Source organism: Ovis aries, chromosome 3 (assembly GCF_016772045.2).
Source record: "Ovis aries strain OAR_USU_Benz2616 breed Rambouillet chromosome 3, ARS-UI_Ramb_v3.0, whole genome shotgun sequence".
Lineage (NCBI taxonomy): Eukaryota > Metazoa > Chordata > Mammalia > Artiodactyla > Bovidae > Ovis > Ovis aries.
Window position 1 is genome coordinate 8,518,331 of NC_056056.1, and position 25,246 is coordinate 8,543,576.

Genomic DNA, 25,246 nt, shown 5'->3' on the forward strand with positions numbered 1-25,246 from the left:
ACCATGTGGGGCTGCCGCTCGTCAGGAAGCAGAGCAGACCTGAGGAAGGGCCCCTTCACCCCTCCGTGGCTGCCGTCCACAGACGTGTCTAGAGGCAAAGTGTTGTGGGGGCAGCGGAGAACTAGAGATAAGATGAAACACCAAAGCGTGGAATGGAGTCACAGTGCAGTGAAGCAGCCCTTCCCTCTAGAAAACATGCCCCACTCACCTATGAGCACTTCCCACTTGCCGTTGGCTTGGGTCACCTCGTAAGCACAGCGCATCTCGTTCAGGCTCACGCCCCCCAGAATGAAGATAATAAGGCGTGGACCACTGCGGTACTCCCCGGGGGCCTTGTTCTTATGCCAGTGCCCATAGCGGGCGCTGGAGAGGGAGGGAGGGGAAGGGAGAGAGAAGGATGTTAATTGTGTATCTGCATATACAGCATTTATACTTCATTATTCCGTGACATAATTTTCCTGGTGGCTTAAATTCCAGTAAAGAATCGGCCTGCAATGCAGGAGACCCGGGTTTGATCCCTGGGTCGGGAAGATCCTCTGGAGAAGGGCATGGCAACCCATTCCAGCATTCTTGCCTGAAGAATTCCATGGACAGAGGAGCCTGGCATGCTACAGTCCCACGGGGTTGCAAAGAGTTGGACACGACTGAGCAGCTAACGCTTTCATTCCATGACGTAGGACTCATTCTATACACCAGTGACTAAAACGGAGCAGATGCTTAGCAGTGCTGTCTGAACTGGACTACAGTGCAAAATTATCAAGTGCTTTGGCTGCTGGGAGAAGAATCCTCAAGAGCGCCCGTGCTGTGACCCTGTCATTCTCTTAGGAACACGCAGGCAACAGACAGGTTCAGGTTGGCTTTAAAGCTAGGCTCAGTGGCTCCACCCACTGGATGACGGTCCTGGCATCTCTCCCAAGTTGTAGAGTTCTGGGACACTCTGCTGGAAGGAGCAGCGACCGTAGAGTCCCAGGCCTGTCTGCAGCTGGCACATTGATTCACCAGGCAGATATACACCGCAGGCCTCACAGGGCCACCCCAGCGCCGAGGAGCTAACCTGAGTGAGATCCCACGAGCTCGTGGCTTAACTGAAGTGGCGGGTCGAGGACAGTGCAGGGAGGAGGAGGGTCTGCCTCGAACTACACGGAGAGGAACTCAGTGCTGTGGGGACAGGCACAGGGAAGGGCCTTCTAGCACCACCCGGGTGTCACCGGGGAAGGCTTCCTGGAGGAGGTGGTGCCGAGCTGCCTCCTGAAAGACCGGCATCTCAGCGGCCAGACAGTTCCCCAGTGCCTCCTCCTCTGCCCTGGCTTTCAATGGGCCTTCACCTTGGCCTTGGAAACAGTGAGAAATGGGCTGCTTCCAGGTTAAGAAAAATGAGGAAAACAAAAAACACAACGAGGAGAGCAAGGCTCCTCTGGACAGTGGAACCTTCACCCTTCTTCCTGACTTACAACAGCACTGAAGTTACTTCCCAAATCTTAAAGGCCCTGGGAGCCCATCTGGACCAGCCCCGAGGGTCACAGTCATTTTTTTTGCCTGTGAGATCATTTGTCTGCCTTAGTCGACAGTCTGGCTGTGACACCATGTGGGATTTTGTATTCTACTCCAGTGTTGGCAATAAACATTTGGCCTCCACTGGCATCGGGGTGGGGGAATGTGCCATGCAGGCCTGAGAGTCCCGACGGAAGAGGGGTGAAGAGAGAAGACAGGCAGGGAAAGTATGCGTAGAGGGATGGAGATGCATGTTTAGAAAGTCTGACCTGGGAACCTGGGCCACACAGAAGAGGGCAACAGAGAGTCAAGGGGACCTGTGTTCATAGTGTGAGTCCCAGGGACTGGCCGTGGACACATGGCCCACAGAGCGCAGCAGAAAAGACTTCTGGATGAAGACAGCAAGGTGGTGAATGAGAGGAGGAGCTTTCAAAACACACACGAGGCATCCTGGGCAGCCGAGGAAACACAGAGGGCTGGAAGACTGGGAGACGGAAGCATGGGCTGCTTTCTGCTCACATCTGCAACCTGAGACATGTCTGAGCATCAGCAGGTACATGGACAGGAAGGGGCAGGGGCTGATTTTCCATTATTTTCTGTAACACCTTTATGGACAGGTAATTCATGTATCATACAATTCACTTGTTTAAGTTGTACAATTCTCTGGTGTTCAGTATAGTCACAGAATTGTGAGCCATCACCACAATCAATTTTAGACCATTTTTAGACCATTTCATCACCCCCCCCCCACAAGAAACCCTGTACCTAGCAGCAGTAACCCCTATCTCCCAACCCTCACCCCTGTTCCCAGCAACCACTTATCTACTTCTCTCTTGAGACTTGCCCATTCTAGACATCTCGTATAAACAGAATGATGGAACAAGTGGGCTTTAGTGACTGGCTTCTTTCACTTAGCATTTTCAAGGCTCATCCATGTTGTAGCGTGGATCAGTATTTCATTCCCATCTTTGGCTGAATGATACCCCATTGTATGAATGTACCACATGGTGTTTATCCATTCATCAGCTGATGGACAGCAGGGTCATTCCCACTTTTGAGCTATTATGAATAATACTGCTCGGAAGGTCGGTGTACTGTCATTTTGAATGGGGTGGTTAGGGAAGATGGGAGAAAGTAATAACTGATTAAGGACCCGGAGGAGATAGCAGCCATGTGGAAGTATCTGGGGACAGATCATTTCAGGCAGCGGGGGAAAGCAAATGCAGAGGCTCCTGAGGCAGAATTGAGCCTGGCATGTTCCGGGGAGGGCAAGGAGGCTGATGTGGCTGAAGTGGAGGAGGAATGAGAGAGGAGTAAGGAGTGAGTCGCGATGGAACAGGAAGCCACGAGGCGGAGGGCCTCCCAGGCCACTGCAAGGACGTGGCCTACACCCTGGCTGTGACGAGAAGCTGCGGGAGGGTTCTCGCAGGTCACGCGGGATCACGGCAGGATTGCCGTGTAGCGGCCATCCAGCCAGACACGGTCCTGCTCAGCCCTCTGCCCTTACTCAGATCCTCACTCACCTCACGGCGGTGGTGCTGAAGGAGGCAGAGGAGCGGGTGGAGATGTACGGGTAGTGCTTGGTGTCAAGTTTGTCTTCAATAGTGTCCTGGAAAGAAGAGATGGCTTTGAAAAGAGCTGATGGAACCAAGGTAAGACAATTCCAAGGACCAGTCACTTAGCCAAAATCATGCCCAGCTTTGCAGGAACTGGAGCTCCTCTGCCTGCTGGGGGGTGACTCCTGCCCTGCTGGGCGTGGAGCAGATACCCTGGGACCGGAGGATACAAGGAGATGAGTTTATAGGTCTGATTTTGAGAAGTTATATTTTTAAAACCCTGACTTAATTTTTCTTGCTTCTATTTCAGTTTATTCTTTTTCCCCCCTTTTATATTCCATGTGAGGTTTTAAATGTCCCATTCCTCCAGTAGGCTCCTGACCCTGGCACCCATCTAGTAGCCACTACGCACAGGTTTCCAAGGGCCTCTTGTCTGGTGGGTGGATTCGGCTCCCCACCCTCTGCTGCCGAGAAGTCTCCACTCCCGACAGCTACCGTGTGGCGCCCACACACCCCTCTCTGGAGGACTGGGCGGGGAGAGGAAGGAGCAGAGAGCGAAGGAGGGAATGAGACGGGGGGTTGGCCTACTCTGCCAGGCAAAAAGATGTCACTGGTTTCTAGAAGTCTCATGTTCACCCATCCTTTCCGTTTGTGGGATTTAAAAATAGGAAGCTGACGCACTCTATATATTTAAAATATAGCTATTTTCGCATACAATTCAGTGGGAACACCTGGACTGCTATGAATTCACAAAGGGATCCTGGGCAAGTCTCTTCATTCTCAGGACCTCAGTCCTGTCCAAGGGCAGCAGCTGGACAGACCATCTCCAGGCCCCACTCCAGAGCTCCCGTGGGGCAGGGTTCCACACAGCTTTCTTGACCTTGAACTACAAGGGGGAGGGGAGGGGAGGGAGGGACACCTGGGCTACCTTCCCTTCACAGACACAAAACACCTGCTATGCACAAGGCACGGTGCCAGAGGACACAGCAGGAGAGGACGCAGGGCCAAGGTCTAAAACGAGAACCCAACCCAGAGAGCGGCACGCCAACATGCACAGAGTAGCTCTGACAACCGCTGCAGGAGGCCAGGGAGGCCTCTGTGGTGCTGGGCACTCAGCTACGTGGCGCTCAGTGTGCAGGGACAGTGAGACTGGATGGGGACTTTGCAGAAAGGCAGGATTCAGGAGGCGCAGAGCGAGAACGTGCAGGCAGGGGATGAGTCTGAACAGAAAGGTGCTTGCCAGGGTCTCTGGCTGACGTGACGGGAGCAGTGGGGGGCCTGGGGTCACTTTCTGAATGCCCGCCCTGCTGCTGTGCCCTCGGCGTGGAGCTCGCTACTCATATGACCTTCAAGCACTGCGATACCATTGAGGGGGCCCTACTCTGGGGCTGAATCACGTGGATCTGGGGAATCTGCATCTGGCTGACTGTCTCCTGGGGCCGCTCTGCACAAACCCTCAGAGGCCCAGACGCAAAGTCCCAAGTGTCACTGCCACCTGAGGGCAGGGGAGGCTGAAGCCCCTGGGCCCTGCAGGCCTCGCATGCTCGTCCCAGCCTGTGCTGACCTCCATGATGTCTTTGATGATTGGGGTCCATCGTGAGAGCTGGTAGGTCTGCTCGCTGATACGCTCCTTCCGCTCCGGCTTGCTCCTGCGACGCAGGGTGGACTGAAGGCAAACACATGAGAGGCGGCTCTGAGTCAGCACCTGGGCCCACATGGCCCCGCTGGTCCCAGGGTTCCCAGGGGAATCAGCCTTGGAAAAAGGCTAACACGTGGAGAGGTTTTCCTGGAAAAGCCCAGACTACGCCTGTGGGCTGCAGCCCAAGAATCTGCAGCAAACTTGGTTCTTTAAAGCCTTAAAAAACAGCCAATGTGGGTCAAACATATAAGTACCGTTTTTCACAAAGGCAAGAAGTTAAAAAAAATAGTTTGTTGTCAATTGCTGGCGAAGACTCTTTCTTGAGAGTCCCTTGGACAGCAAGGAGATCAAATCAGTCAATCTTAAAGAAAATCAACCCTGAATACTCATTGGAAAGACTGATGCTAAAGCTGGCACTCTAAAACTTCAGCCATCTGATATGAAGAGCTGACTCACTGGAAAAGACCCTGATGCTGGGACAGACTGAAGGCAGGAGGAAAAGGGGGCAACAGAGGATGACATGGTTGGATCGCATCACTGACTCAATGGACTCAATGAACAGAGAGACCTGGTGTGCTGCAGTCCATGGGGTCGCAAAGAGTCAGACACGACTTGGCCACTGAACAACAGCAGAAGAAAATCCTGCTCTGGTGAGACCTGTCCTTTGATTTTGCTTCAGCAGCACAGGGTGCACTGAGAGAATCACCTCCATTCTCGTTTGGCCCCTTTGTGAACAAGGGTCTGAAAACACCAAATGACTGCCAGTCACAGGTCTCTGGTCTGGTGGCTCTGGAACAAAGCTTCTGACTCTAATAATTAGATTCCAGAAGGAGCCAGCCTACAGCCTGGTTTTATTAGCACTGACTCCCTGCAGGAAGCAGGGTTCCTACAAGCGAGGTTCCTGGTGGGGGGGGGGCCTCCCACCTCAGCCTCTTCTAGAGCTCACTGCCTGGGCCCCTAAAACCTGCCCCAACTGGGTCCCGAGTCATTGCCAGAGTAGCAGACTCAAAGGTCTCAAGACGGCCTGACAGCAACCTCATAGAAGATGCCGAGTCTAAATGTCCCAACGGCTGAGCCAGGCTGACTCAAGACACGCAGGATGGAGCTAGTGTGTCTTGGGCTGGTTCACGGGCACAGCTCAGCTTTGAGACCATGCGGTGCCTCTTTGATGTGCCCGCCTGGCTTCCTGACACTACACCTTGATTCTGTTTATACCTCTACACCTGCCTTCCTCTGATTTTATGTTTTCTCTTTCTCAGTGTTGAGTGTGTGTATCATAAGCTGCGTCAAGGAAGTTAGGGGAGAAGAGATGAGAGCCGCTGCCTCCCCCAGGCTTCCCCCACAACACGAGGCTGGCGCTCACGTCTGTGACGATGGGCACCCCGAGGTGTGCCATATTCGTGATGATCTCGCTGTCCTCCGGCGGGATCTGAGCGTGCTGGATCAGCTTGTTCAGGTTTTCCTCAGTGATGCCTGCGAGAACAAAACCCTGATCACCATACCAGCCACTGTGCATCGCACATTCAGAAGCAGAGCCAAGTGCCTGGGGTGGGGGATGGCGCCCCCTCTCCTCCTTGGCATCAGTGGGAACTAATCTGCTCACTGTATCTACTTTACTGTAAGACAAGGCAGGGCCAGGACTCCTGTTCAACTCTAGCCACTATGTCCTGGGCTATGACCACCAGCAACTGCTCCTCCTGATCTGTCTTTCTATCTGTCTCCTGCTTCTCAGCCATCCCGGGCCCATGTCACAGTCAGCTTGGACAAGAGAGTATCTGCGTCCATCTTTTTGCACAGTGGACACTTACGGGCAACTATATGTGGGTAAAGATCACTTATTTATGGGCACAGATTGGGGGCTTCCCTGGTGGTCAAGTGGCGAAGACTCCAGGCTCCCAGTGCAGGGAGCCTGGGTTTGATCCCTGGTTGGTGAACTAAAGATCCCGCATCCCACAGCAAGACCCGGTGCAGCCAAATAAAAAAAAATAAAGGCACAGATTACAAATGTGGGGTAAGTTAAAAGTCTCTGGCGGAAACGCTCCAATAAAGTGGCTACACAGCTGATAGACTCTCTCTGCTGTCCTCACCCAGCCCTCTTCTCATTATCCTGTCCCTCTGACTAACTCTAGAATCACTGGGGGATACACAGCCTCTAGCTGCAGCTGATCTGCCTACATTTCTCCGGCGGTAAAGAGCCCCTTGGACCTTCCTATTAGACACCCTTTTCCTTGTCTTTTAAGCTGTTTTCCACTTTGTTCTCTCCCTCCCAGCTGCCTCATTTTCCCCAAGAAAGGGCCTGTCTCCTCTGTCATATCCCACCGTTCCTACCATTCTTCAAAAAGATGTAGAGAAGGATGATGCGGATTTTGTCGTAAGTGCTGACATTCGCATCCAGCAGAATGGGGACAATGGCTCTCATGGGGTCCTTGATCTTCTCCCCTTCAGCATCCGTGCCCATGGCCAGGTCCTGCAGAAAACACACCATGTTGGCCCCATGGCAACAGTCTGGATAGATGGTAATTATTAGAAAACAGGCTGTCCGTGAATGTCTGGGATGTGTGGCTTGGTTGGGGAAGGTCAGTGACAGGTGCTTGAGCTCCCCCACATGCTGCAGTTGATCAGCATGGGTCTCCACGGCATTGGTAAGAGCTGAGGAAAGCCCAAGGTTTCACTTTCCAAAACCAGAGACCACACAGATTTGCCATGTTGTTGAAAGGCAGGCTCTTCCCTCCAGGTGAGTGCCAGTGAGCCTGAGCTGATTCCTCAGGGAAAGCCTCAATCCCGGTAGGTCTCCAGGAGGGACACAGCCCTGCAGAGGCCTCGGGGCTTCAGGGGATGAAAAGCGTCAGTATTGTGAGGTGCCTCTGCCTGGCTAGACTCCTCCTGCTCTGCTTCCCCTGGCACAGAAGGGGGAGCTTTTTTAAAAACTATTCTGGGTTTTTTAAAAACTCTGTTTTTAATCTTCCAACACTTTTAGGGGGAGGAGAAAAAACATGGGCTCCCAAACCTGCACATCTCACTGAGGGAGATGAAGGAAGGGGGAGCTGACAACAGATGAAGATAAAGAGTGGAGCAAGCACAGTCTCTGCCACCCCCCCATCGCCCATGACTCAGGCAAGAGGCAGATCTGTTCTCAACAGGCCTGAGAAAGCAGCACACAGGTCTCGGCACATCAAGAGCCATCTGGTCTTGTTCTGCAGCTTTCTCTGTAGCTCTTACAGAAGTTGCCGGAAGGCTGCCTTTTTTCTCTCAAAATCCCAGGAGTCCGCAACAAGTATGATCTCGAGTTGGGGGATCTCTGCCCAGTCTGGATCAGAGGAAGGCGGGGCCCCCCCTCTCTGAGGCCCCTTCAGCCCTCAGTGAAGCCTCAACAGACATCTGCTCAGCACGACTGACCCTAATACTCCCTCAAAGTCAAACTGAATGTGACTAGTTCAACAAATACCTCTGGGTACTTATGAAAAAATGTAGACTTCCCAGGGTGAATCTCAACTGCATTTGTACTGGTCTAGGGATAACCTGTCTTCTGGAGAGTCATGTTCTGATGGTGAGGACGCCTTGTGTTTGCAGAGATCCCTGTGAAACTGATGGATTTCAGTAGGACTACTGAGAGAGTCCATGAATCACGGCTCATCTCAGAAACCTAAGCCTAGCCTGTCACATCAAACCAGGGGATTTAGATCTTAGCCTCACACTGAGAACATGAGTTGTTTTTTCTGTGAAAAGAGACCCTTTGGCTGAGGTTTCACGTCATGGGATTCCCCCCTTCCCTTGGACACAGACCCTGGATGAGAATTATCACACACGAGGAATGCAGTGCCAGGATTAGTGATTCCACACGACACTCCTGGAAAATGTGGCAGTTTTGTTATATCCCTTCACAGAGGAAAAGAAAAACAAGCACATCAAATGAATCAGTGACAGGGACAGAACTCTGATCGTAACTGTGATCAGGGAGGCTGTGGGCAGATTTCTGTCCTTCGGCTGCACTGCCCCTTTCGGCCTCTAGGTCTCCAAGCTGGTGCGGCCACAGCAGGAGGAAAGGACACTCAGGAGTTAACATCCAGCCAGCTCTGTTGGTGCAGGAGTCTCTTCTGCTATTCCAGGGAGCATCTGGAAAGTCAGACATGCAAACCCCAAGCGGCACGGCATTCCAGACCACTCTAGTCCCTACCATTGAGAGGAACTGCACTGGCTCCAGAGAGCTGAGACAGCAGGATCTAGCAGGCTTTCCCATTTCTGTTTCCTATGATTCTGCGGGGTGTTCAAGGTAGGACGTTAACATTCAGCTGGGCAAGTAAACCAGCCTGGCAGAAGGAGAAGGAAAGGGCCCTACCTGTTCCACCCGGCAGAGTTTATCCACAGTGCCTTGGTAATGCTTCATGCAGTCCTCGGCGAGGTGCAGGTGGGTCGAATACTAGGATGAAATAGAGAGTGTGTGGTCAGGGAATCTCTCGCTGACTCGTGCAGCGTTTGCTGAGTAGCTGCTGAGTATGAACACGGTGCTAGGTGCCTAGGAGTCCCCAGCCTCATAAAGGAGATGAAATATGCGTTCAAGTAGAGAACTGTGTGTCAGGCAGAGGGACAGAAACACCTTCGACAAGAGTCAAGAGGAAGAAGTCCTTTAAGGGGGCAGGGTGGTGTGACAGTTTCACATGTATCCACAAATCCTTTGATACTCCTCCCTCCAGCAGGTGGCGCTCAATACCCCTCTCCTTAGGGCTGGATTTAGTGACCACTCAGGCAGTGAGTGACTAACACACAGGCAGAAGAGCGCTGCGAGACTCCCAGATCACGTGACCTCCTCTGAGCTCAATCTTGCAGGCCCATGGGGTAAGGAATTGGAAGGATACAGAGAGAAAAAGATGAGGAGAAAGTCTTAGGAAATAAACTCTCTATCCCCAACTTTCTTTTTTTTTTCCTAATAAAAATTGAAGATAGGGGCTTCCCTGGTGGCTGCCAATGTAGGAGACTCAGGTTCACTCCATGGTCCGGGAAGATTCCACATGCCGGGGAGCAACTAAGCCTGTGAGTCACAACTACCGAGCCTGCGTGCGGCAACTACTGAAGCCCACACACCCTGGAGCCCGTCCTCTGCAACAAGAGAAGCCACCACAATGAGAGGTCGACACACCGCAACTAGAGAGCCGCTCCTGCTTGCTGCAACTAGAGAATAGCCCGCACAGCAACAAAGACCCAGCACAGCCAAAAATGAGTGAGTGAAGTCACTCAGTCGTGTCCAACTCTTTGCGACCCCATAGACTGTAGCCTACCAGGCTCCTCCATCCGTGGGATTTTCCAGGCAAGAGTACTGGAGTGGGTTGCCATTTCCTTCTCCAGAGGATCTTCCCGACCCAGGGATCGAACCCGGGTCTCCCGCACTGTAGGCAGATGCTTTACCAACTGAGCCACAAGGGAAGCCCAAAATAAGTCAAAAATAAGTCAATTAAATTTAAAAGATTGCAGATGACTAAAAACTTGTGGATTTCCATCAATCCATGAGTGTCATGGGGCTTCGAGGAGTCTTGGCAGCTGTTTATATTCATAATCGAATGGACTGTTTTGGATCATCACCCTTGCTCTCCGGCCACAAAGAGTCTGGCGCGACTGAGTGACTGAACAGCAGTAACGACGTACCTTGCTGAGCTCCTTCTGGTACTGGGGCATCTTCTTCAGCATCTGGGACAGGTCCCGCATGGTGGTCTGTGGGGAGAGGGAAGCATGTGGTCTCACTCTGATGGCCCTGAGCTAGGAGGGTGGGCGGGGGGTGGGCCCAGGACAGGACAGCAGCAGCACGGACTCCTGAGCACATGTTCTGTAACCGCCCCCCCACCCCCCATGCATCTGTTAAACACAAGATCATGTGTGTTTAGATTTCCATGTCTCTGGCTCAAAAAATTACTGATCCAAATACTGTGACTGTCTTATGGGTGGGGAACTGACTTCCAAGTCTAGCAATTATGTTTTATTTATTGGACCATAAAGTAACTAAGCTTCAAAGTAACAGTTCTTGCCAGGAGAGAGCAATTTTTCATCTCTACACTGCTTTTCTGCATACTCGGCTCAAGCAGTCATGGCATCAATTCACATTTCATCTCTGTAGAAGGGCCGGAGTTGTGCAGACAGGTAGGAAGCAGTGAGGTGAGAGAAGGCTGGAATCTCACCCTGGCAGGTGGAAGGGGTCTGCTGACTTTCTAACTGGGTGACTGACCTAATCCCATTCATGTACTCAGTAAAAAATTATTGAATGACTGCTACATACCAGGCACTTTTAGATCCTGGAGATACAAGGACAAAAACAAACAGAAAAGAATTTTTGCTTTCATGGAGCTAACGCATAGCAGAGGAGTCATTATAACTGAGTGGATTAGCACTTTGGAGGGACTCACAAGTGTAGGTGCACAGAGCAGGGGCGCCTCCCATTGTCAGAGAAGACAACGCCTGAGCCAAAGGACAGGGACCGCATAAGGTGAGGCTGGGGAAGGAGCTCAGGCATGGCTTCAGCCGTGGTGGGTGGCAAGGAGGAGGGCGGCAGAGATGAGAGTCCATGAGGCCTGATGACCTGGGTGCTGTTAAGGCACGTCCACGGTGGGGCTTGATTCTACTGGGATCGGGAAATCACTAAATGATCCTAGGCCAGGGAGCAGCACAACCAGAGTGGCGTTTCTAAGAGGAATAAACACCTCTGATAACCAGCTGGGAGGAGAGGCCCAGGTGAATTGGGATATGAATTCTGTTGCTACCACAAGCTAAAAAAGGTTTTAGCGAGTTCTTCTGGCAATGTGTATTGTGATCCAGAACAGTAAATGTTAATCCTCAGGGTTTATAAAGAAGCTCTTTATAAATATTAAAAGATGCGGGTTCCAGGTCTCAATCTTGAATACAAAAATAAGACAAAATGGTAAGAGATGAAGAAAGGACCAGGAACCCCTCCGAGCCCCCAACTCACCAGTCCTATACTGAGGTGTCCTCCTTGCCCCTAGAGAGACAGCAGGGATGAACCCAAAGGGCACTGGAGTATGGGTATGGGTTTACCTTCTCACCAGTATTCATTCTCTTGCTGGAAGAAAAATCCTTCAGAGAACGGGTGACTTCCCTGGAAGAGAGAAGGAGGCAGGTAAGTTTCAATGCGGCACCAAGTGCCTCTATATCGGGGTCCCCAACCTCCAGGATCTAATGCCTGATGATCTGAGCAGGAGCTGATGCAGTAATAATAGAAGTTAAGTGCACAGTAAATGTAAGGCACTTGAATCATCCCGAAACCATCTCCTGACCCTGCAGTCCGTGGAAAAATTGTTTTCCACAAAACTGGTTTCTGATGCCAAAACGGTCATGCAACATCCTTCCTTTAGGAGTATGTGGTGACTTTTCCTACCCTAAGGTATAGATTTAAAGTGATTTTCTAAGAGGAGAGAGAGATATGCCATTTTCCTAATACTCTAAACCAGGGGTCTCCAGAGTTGGGTGTACAAGACAATTTGTGAGCAGAAAAGAAAATGTTAGGACATCTATATATATAATTTTACTTCATCCTTTTCAAATTTATGTTTTTGTATATGCTATCAAATATACACATTAGTATGATAAAGCATATACGGAATGCATAAAGAAGGTAACTGGAACTGTGAAGTAACATTTTTCTGAAGTTGAATGATTCCCCCAAGGTTTGGAGAATACTTTCCTAAACAACTATCCCAGGCTATAGTATTTTCTCACTGTTCCTTGTGAATTTCCTGTGGATATTATCAACTCAGTGTAGCAGAATGTGTCCTTCTGCAAAAGCAAACTTGTTATCTACAGTTTAACAGCCTATTAAAAACTTTCCAGAGTTAGAAACATTTTGAAACATTTTCAGAGCAAGGTTCTCCCTCCGGTATAGAGATTAGTATATGCATTGACTCTTGCTGAGAAAAGTTTAGGTATAACAACAGGGAGGAAGGGGACATACCAGCTATACATTTAAAAACAAAAACCCTGAACTGTATGTAGTAGATCTTTCAATAGAACAAACTGGCTTCAAGTGTTTAGTGTTTATAAAGCATCTTGAAATGAGAAAAGCTACAAACGCTTTCTAAAAACCCTAAAAGTAACCCTAACACAGAAAGGGTTTTCTAACTTCATGAGATCGGTATAGCCTGAGCTCAGATATCAGAAGGGATTCATCATCACTGGTTAGAAGGTAGGTGACTTAGCAGAAGCAAGGGACTCCTGCCCGCACTGGTGAGCTCTGCCCAAGGTGCCCAGAGAACGCACACTGGCACCCAGCACCCGCGATCCCCCTTGTCGGGGGGGAGCCCTGGGGCCCGGGACAGGTGCAGGGCAGGCTCTTACTGGGACACCTCCGCAATGTGCTTGTGGCGCAGTGCTATCCAGAGGTCGTCGTCCTCGTCCAGGAGCACCTCCTTCACCCGCGCCTCCCCGATGCCGCTCGTCTCGTACCTGGAAGGAGACGTCCCACACAGTTCACCCAGTGCCCTGGTCTGTAACGAATGACTGAACAGCAAGCACTCTGATCACCGGAGGCGTCACTGTCTGCTGCATCTAATGAAGCTAATGGTTTCCTGTCTTTTTTTTTTTTGGCCACACCACACATCTGGTGGGATCTTAGTTCCCTGACCAGGGCTGAACCTAGGCCCTCATCAGTGAGAGGCATGAAGTCCTAACCACTGGACCACCAGGGAATTCCCAAGGCGACCAATTTCTAGGGCAGGAAGAGACCTAAAAGTCTGATCAAAGTAAACTGACTTGAAGTTCTGTTTTAAAACCCTCGGGGTCAGTTGATATGTGCTCCACTGGAGCCACCTGGCTCAGGTGCGAAGTCAGGTCATAGGTGGTTTTGGAGGTACTTGGAAAGGTGAGGATCACACTTGTTCCTCCCTGGGAAAGGCCTGGGACACCATCCTTAATGTGTGGGATTGATATAGCCTTTGGCAGCTGCCTGCAACAGGCCCTCAGCAAACTGTCACAAGTACAACCGTGAACATATAAGGGAAATAGAGAATTATAGATACCAAAGGGGGAAAGCTGAGATTCAGTCATATTTTTAGAATCTTCATTTTGAAACCACTATCTTTATGGCCGAGGTTATAAAATCAATGACACGAGAACAATATAGTCTGTTCCCATAAAAAGAAAAATATGTTTTTAGAGACTGAGTTTCTGATGATTGCTACCAAGAAAACTGTTCACAATGAAGTGAAGTACAAATAAAACTCAGTAATACGGGACTTCCCTGGCAGTCCAATGGTTAAGATGCTGTGCTTCTGATGCCAAGGATGTGGGTTCAATTCCTGGTTGGGGAACTAAGATCCCACGTGCTGCATGGTGTGGCCAAAAATAAATTAATTAATAAATTAATTTTAAAAAAATTTGGTAAGTAACTCCTACCGGTATATTTTATCATCATATTTCATGGTCTGCAGTTAAGAAGTTTTAACTCTGAGTAAGATACGCTCTTACACAAGTCAACATATTAACACATCCAAACGAGCTGTGGTGGCTTCCCTGGTGGCTCGGACGGTAAAGCGTCTGTCTACAATGCAGGAGACCTGGGTTCGAGCCCTGGGTTGGGAAGATCCCCTGGAGAAGGAAATGGCAATCCACTCCAGTACTGCTGCCTGGAAAATCCCATGGACAGAGGCGCCTGGTACGCTACAGTCTATGGGGTTGCAAAGAGTTGGACACGACTGAGCGACTTCACTTTAAACCAGCTGTGAATTGAAGTGACATTAGCTGTGAACTAAACATCTCAAGTTCTTGTTCCCCCCAAACAGGCAGAAGTTTCTAGCTGATGGTGCAGTTGCACTTTGGGAACTCACAGAAAAGCATGCAGACTTATTAGAGAGACTGTATGGGGACGTCCCTGGTGGTCTAGTGGTTAAGGGTCTGCCTTCCAGTGCAGGAGATGTGGGTTAGATCCTGGTCAGGGCACTAACATTTCACATGCCCCAAGGCAACTAGGCCTGAAAGCCCATTCACCACAACTCGCGAAAGCCTGCCAGCCACAACTAAGACCCAATGCAGCCAAAACCAAGTTAAAAAAAAAAAAAAGGCTATAAGAATGTGCCTGCTTTTCCTAGGATTAACGACATCTGTTTCCTTAAGTTAGAGGTGTGTCTGGTTCATTTGCAAAGCTGCAGTCACGTGTACTTACTTGTATACGTCATTTTCAATAGGCAGCAAGTCGTAACTCATAGCCTGAAAAGTCAGCTCATGCAGGACAGGGGAGCTGGGGTCAAAACCACGGTCCAGGATCAGAAGCTGGGAGCGTGCCTTGTCTGGGCCCTGGAAGGAAGGACAGCCAGGTGGGTTTCATGAGCCGCCCCATACAACTCCCACTTCTCTGACTAGCCCTCCCATGAAACGTGGCAGCAGGATGTGAACTCTGACCCGGATAGCACTCAGTCCACTTACTGCTGGACAAGGAGGCCAGCACACACCATGTGAGAATCCAGTGTGTCTGTTTCCCAGGAAGAGGGTCCTTTGACGCAGATCCAAAATGCAGGGTGCAAAGTGAGTTTACAAAGGAGAGCACCGACCGGGTTCGGCTATCAGAAGGGGGACCCATCACCCAACCCAGCCAGCCTGGGACAGAGCGGGTTCCCAGAACCTGGGGCTATCAGTGTGTAAGTCACGATAGTGATGGGCTAGTTCTGTGATGCATGTGATAAAATTTCACAGAACTGCACAAACACACACACAAGCACACGTAAAAACTAGTGAAATCTGAGTAAGGTCTGGAGACATAGCAACGTCATTTTTCTGGTTTCAACTCCGTTCCACTGAGGAGATTCCCAAGACACAGGGCTTTCAGTGCTAACACCGGAGCTCGGCTCCACTGAATAGAACCTGTACCACCTGCCCGAGGGCTTGGGTGTTCGCTTTACTGGAGCTCAGTATGCACAAACAGGGGAACTCATGCACACCCAGTGAGCAAAGGAAGCCAGCTGTGCCCAGGCTGCCCCACAGACACTGTGGTCCCTCAGCAAGAGAACCACGCGGGCCAGGTCAGACTTACCTCCCCCATCGTCGGGTCATCAGCTTTGTAGGCGTCGAGCTTGTCCTGGATTAGCTGAGCCAGCAAAGCATTGTCCTTGTATTCCCTGACAAGGGAGGGGGGACGGAGGGTGAGCCACCCTGTCCCAACGGATGGCACTATCTGCCCTCAGGGAGGAAGGCAGGACAGTACGGGAGTGTCAAGGGAGAGATGAGCTTCATCGGTATTATTCTTTTACATGAGAATATAATTCAGATTACATGTACGGTTAAAAAGGAAAAAACAAAATACTTAGCTCAGTGCCTGGAATGTACATGATTTTCTAGTTTCTTAAAAAAAAAAAAAAAATCCAAGTGGAAACAGAGGGGGTCTTTCCAAGCAGCTCCAGATAAAATAGCCACACTTCAGCAGAGGGTCCTAACCACGTGTCCTTCCCCACCATCAGGCTATCTCAGCCTGACCTACTTGATCTTCACTTCCCTCAGTTCAAATTCCCTTGGACCCTGTTTTGTTTTGTTGGAAGTGACATTTCCGCCGGCAGAGCTAGAAAGATACAAGTTGAGAACCTCTGGACCCTCCCTCTTGGCTGAGCCTCCAGTGCCTCCTAAGTTCCTCTGGGTGACGTTTATCATGTAGCTGCTGCCCACCACCTGGCCACCCTTAGTGCAGAAGCAGCTCCACCCCCAGTCCCATCCTCTCAACAAGTGAGCTCCCAGCCCTCATTTCTTAACTTCTGCCGGGTGTCTGTCAGTGAGGACCCTGGTGGGAGGAGGGCTGTCCTACGGGTGCCCATCCCCAGGGACAAAGAGGTGATGAGGCGCCTTGGCACTTCCCGATCAGGCCCTCCGCTCCTCTGGCAGTGCCCCCCCTTCTGGTCGCTTCTCCTTGCATGACTGTGACCCCTGCACTCCCACACCACTGTGTTCACTCCCTCATAGGCTGCCCAGTGATAACCACTAAAGGGCATGACCCCAAACGTGGCACCCAAGGCCTCCAGAAATGGTTTCACCTTGCCCCGCTGCTTGCACGTATGCAGGGTGAGACTACCAGCCCTTCTCAAACCTCCCCTTTATTTTCCAGGGTCATGCTTCCGCTCATCCCAACCATCCACACAAAATGCCCCCAGCTCCTCATCGGTCTACTGAAATCCCGACCTGTCCTTGGCTCAGATGCTGCCTCTGCTCCAAAGCTGGGCTTGCTCCTGTCTGGATGTCCAGGCCCGTGGCCTGCACTGCCCCAAGGCACTGGTCCCGCAGGCCTATGTTGCAGGTGTGTACAGCTCGGCTGTACATTATGCCAGTACACATCTTACCTGCCCGCCTGGGTCAGGGGCTTCTAAGGGCCAGAGGCTGTGTCTTCAGGTTAAGCCCCTCAACCTAGCAGGTAAATGATGAGTGAATGACTCGATCAAATCTGAGGACTGTGTCCTTTGGAGAATTATTCTCCTTGTATTTTATCTTACCCTGAAATGTCTTTTTCAAAGAGTGTATTTGTTTTCAGACAGATTCTTTACCATCTGAGCCACCCGGGAAGCCCCTTTTTAAGGTTAGAAAGAGATAAAAAACTGAAGGAAATCTGGGTTACAGTTACGTGGGGGGTTGTGCTTGGTTATAACTGAATATATGTATTCCATGCCCTTTTCTGCATGTATTAGTATAGTTCACATTAAAAATTTAGAAAATAACAAAACCATTGGAAAATAATCATCAATGTGAGATGCTCAGATCTTGACCCTCTGGAGACAACTGCCAGAAAATGGGAAGGCCAGAGGAAGTTCCTCGCTTGGGGACAAGTTCCTTGCTTGGGGGGGTGGGGTCACCGAAGGCAGCCTGGGGTGCAGCCTTACCCCCGGTAACGCACAGCTGGGTACTCCTTCAGGGTGGCACACAGAGTTGCGATCTGCTCTGCCAGGCGCTCCAGGATCGGATTCTTCATCTGAGCCTTGTGGGGACTGTAGAAGCTTTGGAAAGAGTCAGCAGAGTCCAAGGAATACACCTGAGAAAGGGGAAATATATATATGTAAATACACGACAGAGGAGCCTGGCGTGCTGCAGTCCATGGGGTCGCAGAGTTGGATATGACGCAACTGACCAACAACAATAACAAATATATATATATATATTTCCAGAATGGTGTTCCTGCCAAGCCTCGTAGTGAGGCTACAGAACAAGTTTTCATTTATTCTACAAATACAGCTGGGCATCTGCTGCGTGCCAGGCCTTGTGCACTGGGAACTGCCAGTGGCCAAACCATTACTGTCCTCCAGGAGCGTGCAGTCTTGCAGGAAAAAGTGGATGAATAAACAATGAAAAAAATGAAAAGTAAATTTTATGGTATGTGGGGAATGGGTAAGTGTATGAGAATAGAAGAAGCAGAGAAAGAATGCCCAAGGGCTGGACAGGGAGGACAGGAGGCCTCCTTGAGGAGGGGACATTTGAGTGAGGGCTTGAAGGAGGTGCAGTTTCTTCCCCTTCCCAGTCCCTGAGGAGGGGCTGGTCAAGCCAAGGCCCTGAGGCAGGCATGCCTGTGTCTGATGACTGATGAGGAGCCCCAGAGAGAGCAGGGGAGGGGTCTTGTCGGACCACACAGGCCATTCATTTAAGTTTAAATAAAAGAGGGACAAGCTAGAAATTGTGCTGTGACTGTGGCAAACAAAGGAGCTTTGTATGGATTTAATAATTTCCTATCCTCAAAGTATGTTCTTAGTATTTTTCTCTTTTATCCTTTTTGGAAGGTTTTGGAGGCTTAAAATTTCCTCTTAAACCAGCAGGCTACCAGCCATCAGTATTCTCTCAGAAGAATCTCTTGATGTGAACTACCCTCATCTCGAAAACATGAGGTTTAAAAAAAATAATTATCACTTTTCAAAAACATATGGTGGAGAAGGGTATGGCTACCCACTCCAGTATTTTTGTCTGGGAAATTCCATGGAGAGAGGAGCCTGGTGGGCTACAGTCCACGGGGTCATTAAGAGTAGGGCACAACTTAGCAAGTAAACAAAAAAATACGTGCACATGTGACATACAATAAACCAAACATAAAAAAACAAAAATAGATGAAATACAATATGGTTGAATATGCTCAAGTTGCATTTTGTTCAATCCAGGTGGTGACAGGGCTCACGGAGAGGAAAAAATAATTCCTGCCCGTGGCTGAGAATAGGCTTTAGGCCAAGTGAGAAGGGAAAGAGACTGTCTTTTGAAAACATTCACACTCTATTTTTTCCATGTCTTCTTACCTAAGAATTCGTCACTCTCTGGCATCTATTATTAGAAGCTGATCCATAAAACCCGGATATGCCACAACCATCTCTTACCTCCACAAAATGCACAGAAGTTGTGCTATTTTTTTGCTTCTTGACGAGGAGGAGGCATTTTAACAAATCTTGAAATACTATGGCATAAATTTTGTACATTCTCTCACAATCAGCTTCACTTTTACTGGTTTAACGACTTTTTTTTTCCCCAAGGGGAGCAGTTTCAGCACGTGAAGCGTTAATGGCTCATGACGAAGGCTACCATCTGTTCCACGACACGTGACAACTGAGGTTATCTCTACATAAAAACAGCCTCCTTTGCAGCAGATGGGTGTTGTCTGATCCGTTCCCCTCCTCTCCTCCCAGCTCTTTCTGGATTGGCTACTTTTTACTTATTCAAAGAGTCAGCCAATAGGCGTGAACACTGAGCGAGGATGAAATGAACACCAAGAAGGACATGATGGCTGCAAAAAGTCAGAAATAACTGGAGAGTAAGAGTGAGGCACTTTGGGCAGACCCTCTAAGGACAACTGTTTCCATTACATAAACATCCACTCACAAGACATCATTGAGTAATCCCTTCCCCCACTCTCTTTACTGCACCCCTGCCCCACCCTCTCCGACCTGGCTGGAGTTCCTGAGAGAATAACCAGGACGCAGGCTTTCTCTGCCCGTCTCCTCGCAGGCTCACCTGGGATTCATATGGGAGAAACGCAATGTTGATTTCCGTCAGAGTCTTGATGACTTTGGCTGCTCGAGATTTTACCAGCTCGTTAAACAGGGCATCTGGACAAGCTGCCAGGATGACAAAGACGGTAGGGTTTCCTGTCCACTTGCTGGTTCATGTCAACGTTTGCACACGTCTGGTGAATTCTTTATCATTAGGATTTTTAAAAGGCAAATAGGAAGTTCATCCCATCCTACAACCTACTGCCTCTAGGGTATAAAAGGAATGCAAAACCACCTAGGAGGCCCTCCATGTAGAACAAAGAAACAATTGGCAATAAAGGCTGAGATATTGAGAGCTGATTTAAAAAACCACTTTCTGATATTAAGGAGAGGAGAAAATGAACCAGGAGAGGTCAAGAAGGGATCAGGAAAAGGTCTGTAACATAAACGAACACCCCACACCTGAGATATTTATGAAAAATAAAATAAGAAAAATAAAATCATTGGGCAATGTGATGCAGACACTTCCGCAGGCCTTCTAAGGAACTCAGCTGCACAGGAGACCCACTTGGTGGGGGAACCACAATTTCTCATGACCCTCCTGGGCCAAACAAACAGCTTCAGGTCCCTAGAAATGTGTTAACTGTTTTATTATTACTAATGCCATCTACCTGCCTCCTTTGCCACCCATCTTCAGAGCATATAAAACTGTTCTTTGCCAAGACCCTTTCCCCATTTTCTCAATGGTGAGTTTTGTGGGGTTTTCACCAGAGAATATGGGGTGAACTGTTATTTCACACACTCAAGCTATCCAGCCCTATTCATCTCTCTTTGCCGTTAACAAAGACTCACCAAGATGCTCCTGCGCTAGGTTCCATGCACAAAACCTTCAAAAAGCAAGAAAATGGATCCTAGGACAATGATAAATTCTAATACAACACCACCAGGTCAGACTCTTTGTATCTACAGCTGAAAAGTAGGTGGAAATGCGGCGCAGTTTATAGTGATGTCTGGAAGGCTATCCTGGGAGCACCAAGGCTGGCACTGGGAAATTCTTCTTGGCGTTAAACACGCTAGCCCTTACAAGAGGGGCTTTTTTTTTTTTTTTTTAATCAGGAAGGACTGCATGACCTAGGTTTTGTATTTGTAGGCGTTTGTTTTTCTCTCTTACACAATTTGTCTTTTGAAGAGAAAATGAAAGATCAGGACAAATGTGGGAACAATTCATTTCTTCACTATTGGCCTGACTTGGTTTGGGGTCAGTCTGGCTGTGCAGGAATGCTAGCCTAAAGAGCCGGGGCGGCAGGTGACAGCCATACTCACAGTCAGTGAAGAATACATGTGCAGCCCGGTACTTGGCGGTCGGCGGGTCCTTAAAGTCACTGATGAGAGAGTGGACGGACTGTGAAGAGGCAAAAAAGGGAACTGAATCCGATTCTAGGAGCAAATGGGACCCACATCTGAACAGGGTCAAATCCACGCTGGTTTCGAGCTACATGCATAAGATAGCAAGGGATTTCTGATTATAATTCATGTTAGGCCATAACTGAGTTCTGAGGACGTGAGGATTATTTCAGAGTTTGCACTAACAAAAGCCTCTCTAGTTCATTCCAGAATGACAGCAGCCATTCTCTGCAGCCACCATAACTTGGGTTCCTAAGAACTGACCCACAAAAGAGCAAAGTGCTCAGAAATCTGCTAGGAGACTCATTGCGATGGAGTCCTGGCAATTTAGTTGCATCTCCAGAAACTCACACATAAGACAGTTTTGTTTTTTTTTTAATGAAATGAAAACTGTGGGGAATTTACATAGATCAAGACACCTAAGACAGCTAGCAACCAAGAGCAAGGAGGTGGGCATTGTTTAGATGCTGATTTGAACCAACCACCCAAAATGGTAAGACAAGTAAATCTAAACTCTACTGGATATTGATCAAATAAATCTGGGAACTTCCTGGCAGTCCAGTGGTTAGGACTCAGTGCTTCAACCACAGGGGGCCCAGATTAGGGAACCAAAATCCTGCAAGCCATGAGGGTGCAGCCCCACAAAAAAAAAGAAAGAAAGAAAGGAGAAAAGAAATCTGACAGTGTGAAATACCCAAGTTCTGGAGGTGGATCACTAGACAACGTGATCTCCTACCTAGAAAGGAGTAAATGACATTGGCCTGGCCTGGCTTTCTGCAGCAAGCCTAATGCACTCTTCATTATTCACCAGCCCCCTCCTTCCCTGCTTGTGGATTGCACGCTTAAACAGAGCAACGTGTTAAATGCCTGCTTAACCCAGAAATGTCAGACACGGTGCCACACAGACACCAAGCCAGCACGTGTTTGACCTCAGCTCTTCTAGGAGGGTTTACCTTCTCAGAGGGAGTGATGAGATACACAGCCTCCAGGCTGGGGAGCGGCTCTCTGCGCTTGTTGATGTCTTCCACAACTAGACAACAAAACAGCAGCCCACGGTGAATAAGAGGACAGAACTGGTGATCACGAAGCTAGAAGCCACAGAGAGGCCACCTTCCGGCTGGCGCGACAAAAATCGGCAGAGTGAGGAGGAGACTCGACGCCGCTTCCCCAGTGACCACATTTCTGTGTCTCGCCATGCTCAAGGTGGTAGAAACCCTCAAACCTCATCACATGAAATCCCGCACACTTCCCATTTCAGTTCAAGGAATTCCCCGATCTGCTCTGATTAAAAACGGAAACTGCTATCTCATTCTGTCAGGAACAGACTTTTGCCTCTTCCTTCAGTTTTTTTTCTTTTTTCATCTGTCCTGGATAATCCAAGTTCCTTTAGAATTTCCATGTTGGGTTTGTTTTTCAACAATTGGATCGTTTTATCATTTTCCTCTGTCTATCAGATGAAGACATTCCAAACATACTCTCTGGATTAAGATGGTTCCTCTCAATAGTTCAAAAACTAAATAGCAAATTCTGCTTGAAGCAAACCATGGGTGTCTGATTTGCTGGTTTCTTTTACAGAATGTCAGCGAGGGGAAAGACAACTTTCTGGGAAAGGCATCATCTCACTAGTCACCTGATAAAGCCTAGGACGCATCCTCTATGCTACACTGTCCTCTGGTACAGAGCCAGCAGGAAATCTAATGGTGCTCTTCTTCCTATGAAGGTGATGTCAGCAAATAAAAGCATCCCTTTAGAAGCATCCCTGTAACACTTGCAAAGATTTTTTACCCTGAATAATATTCAAATTAAATACCAAAATTTCTCAACCATCTGTGTTATCAGGGGTTAAAGATTTTTAAAAAAATTTTTAATTGGAAGAAAATTACTTCAAAATGTGTGTTTGTTTCTGCTGTACAACAAGGCTCATAGATTTTTGAATTTCATATGCCGGTAATACCTCCCCCCAAATATTTTAGGGGGGTGGTCAACAGCAAAATTTAAAATTTTGCCAAGTAAGGACATTTAAAAAAAAAAAAAAAACTTCTGTGATAGGGAAGAGTCTGTGTGTAGGAGGGGAGAGGTGAACCCTCATCTACCACAGGATAATGTCTAGCATGATGAATCCAGAGATGATCGTATAAGCATTTATTTAGAAATATCAAAAAGATAACCGGAAGAAAGGCAGAGGGGCTGCCTCTGGGGTGATGCACACTGGGGGGATAGTGGAGGAGGAGGGAGGGCAGGGCGGTGCTTTCTTCCTTGCTAGAAGCTCATAAGCTACATTTGGCTTTTTTCCTATATTTGCATTTTTTCCTTTGATAAAGAAAAAAATAAGTTTTAGAAGTTCAATGAAGAAAATAACTTTGCAAGCTCAAAACAGGGGCAAGCCAGGTCTTGGATCACTGAATGACAAAAGTCACACCAAAAATCCCATACTCCCATTTACAGGACTACGGCTTTTGGTGACAGATAAACTAGATTTGGAAATGTGTGTTTATTTTTTTGTTTTCTTTTTTTTTTTTAACTTTTTTTTTGGTAGAAATGTGTTTTTAAAAATAAAGGAGTCACATCCCAAGTGTGGTTTGTAGCTCACATATTGTTTTATATATATATATATCTTGATGGGAGCTGCATTGTAAGACATATGTTTCACTCAACGTTTTTTAGGAGTAAAACAAAAAAGGTTAACTTCCTGGTTTGAAATAATACCTCAAAATAGACTGCTTTTCTATCAGTGCTGTTTCACAGATTAAAATACATGATCTCTCCTGAAAGGAGCCCCCAGGTAAGACTTGAGCTGTTCACAAATGTGAAAAAGAGCTTGGGACAGAAGCCAGGAGGGCTGTGTCCTAGTCTCAGGTATGGTGCTGCCCAGGGACCTTGAGCAGGGGATTTATCTTATTTCAAAAACCTATTATTGTGAAATTCTAACACACACTCCAAGGGGTGAATTAAACATAAATATACACGTAATTGCACAAGCACCACCCCATCAGGAAGCAGAACACATCAGCACTGCAGAAGTACCCCCGCCTTCCCCCTTCCCTCATCATCCACACCTCCCCTTTCCCCAAAAATAGAACCACCACGGCGACACGAATGGTGAGCACTTCCCTTATGGTTGTTTGACTCACTTATCCCTATATTTCAAAGCAGTATGGCTTAGCTCTGCCTGTTTTAGGATATTATGTGAATTAAAGCACATTGTTAAGGACTCTTTTGCATCTTATTTCTTTTGCTCAACATTGTTTATCAGATTTATTCACATTTTGGAATGAGAGAGTAGTTAATATTCATTCCTTGTCTTCACTATGTAATATTCTGTTGTGTTACTGTCCCACAACTTATTGTACCATTCTACTCCTGATGGACCTTTTGGTTGTTCCCACTGTGGAGCTACGATGAGCCATAATCTGTGAGCCTCCTGAGCACACATGCCTGAGTTGTCTAGAACACACATCTAACTGCAGACATGCTGGCTTATAGGGCCTGCATGCCTGAACTCTCCTAGACACCTCCAAGGTTTCTGAAAGTAGCTGTACTAACTCATCATATCAGAGTTCCCTTTCTCCTATATCCTATCACTTGGCATTCTTGTAGTGTAAACACTCCAATCTGAGCACAGAGCAGTATCCCACTCTGGTTTTAATTGCATTCCCCTGACCACTAATGAGGGTGAGCAAGTTTTCATGTATTTACTGGCCAGTTGGATTTCTTCCTTTGTTAGGTGCCACTTTTTTCCCATTGGCTGGCCTGCCTTTTTTCTTAACTGAGCCTTCCTTTTGGCATCCTTTCACAGATACCTAACGGGCACCTAACATTGGATTGGAACCTAGGGATTTGGTGACGAACAAGAAAGCCTGGGGTCTAAAGTCAAGCAAGACAATAACAAACAGGGAGGAGAAAGAACACCCCACCACACTCACTTGTTATCCCCTCGGTCATGATGTCCGTCATCTTACAGCAGGAGGAGAGCATCCTCATGCTCAGCTGGTCTACCACCAGCACCTGGAAGCAAAGGGAACAGTTCACAACCTGGGGAGCACCTGCTATGACGCTCGCCTCCGCTGACCACATCAGACTTCAGGAAGAGCCCAGAAACACAGAAATCTGAGTAATCGAGGTTTCCTAGGGGCCAGAAGTTTGCCAAGATACACACTAGCCTTTATTTCCCTACCAAACCTAGGCTTCGAGGAGAGTCTGCTCTCACTAACATGACTTGATTTTTTAAACTTAAA

At 48.4% G+C, this 25,246-nt stretch overlaps 1 protein-coding gene across 2 annotated transcripts in view; it reads right to left on the bottom strand.

The window, feature by feature from the left end:
- Nucleotides 1-25,246, bottom strand: part of STXBP1 (syntaxin binding protein 1) — a 69,740-nt gene that overhangs the window by 9,164 nt on the left and 35,330 nt on the right. For both annotated transcript variants that reach the window (XM_012162474.4, XM_012162469.5), the window contains exons 3-18: nucleotides 24,935-25,016; nucleotides 21,965-22,041; nucleotides 20,931-21,009; nucleotides 19,630-19,733; nucleotides 17,529-17,677; nucleotides 15,704-15,788; nucleotides 14,840-14,970; nucleotides 13,018-13,125; nucleotides 11,722-11,782; nucleotides 10,324-10,389; nucleotides 9,023-9,103; nucleotides 7,015-7,153; nucleotides 6,050-6,159; nucleotides 4,612-4,713; nucleotides 3,015-3,100; nucleotides 209-363 (exon numbers count right to left, since the gene is read on the bottom strand). In XM_012162474.4, the coding sequence (XP_012017864.2) occupies nucleotides 209-363; nucleotides 3,015-3,100; nucleotides 4,612-4,713; nucleotides 6,050-6,159; nucleotides 7,015-7,153; nucleotides 9,023-9,103; nucleotides 10,324-10,389; nucleotides 11,722-11,782; nucleotides 13,018-13,125; nucleotides 14,840-14,970; nucleotides 15,704-15,788; nucleotides 17,529-17,677; nucleotides 19,630-19,733; nucleotides 20,931-21,009; nucleotides 21,965-22,041; nucleotides 24,935-25,016 (1,615 nt within the window). The remainder of the gene's footprint in view (nucleotides 1-208; nucleotides 364-3,014; nucleotides 3,101-4,611; nucleotides 4,714-6,049; nucleotides 6,160-7,014; nucleotides 7,154-9,022; nucleotides 9,104-10,323; nucleotides 10,390-11,721; nucleotides 11,783-13,017; nucleotides 13,126-14,839; nucleotides 14,971-15,703; nucleotides 15,789-17,528; nucleotides 17,678-19,629; nucleotides 19,734-20,930; nucleotides 21,010-21,964; nucleotides 22,042-24,934; nucleotides 25,017-25,246) is intronic.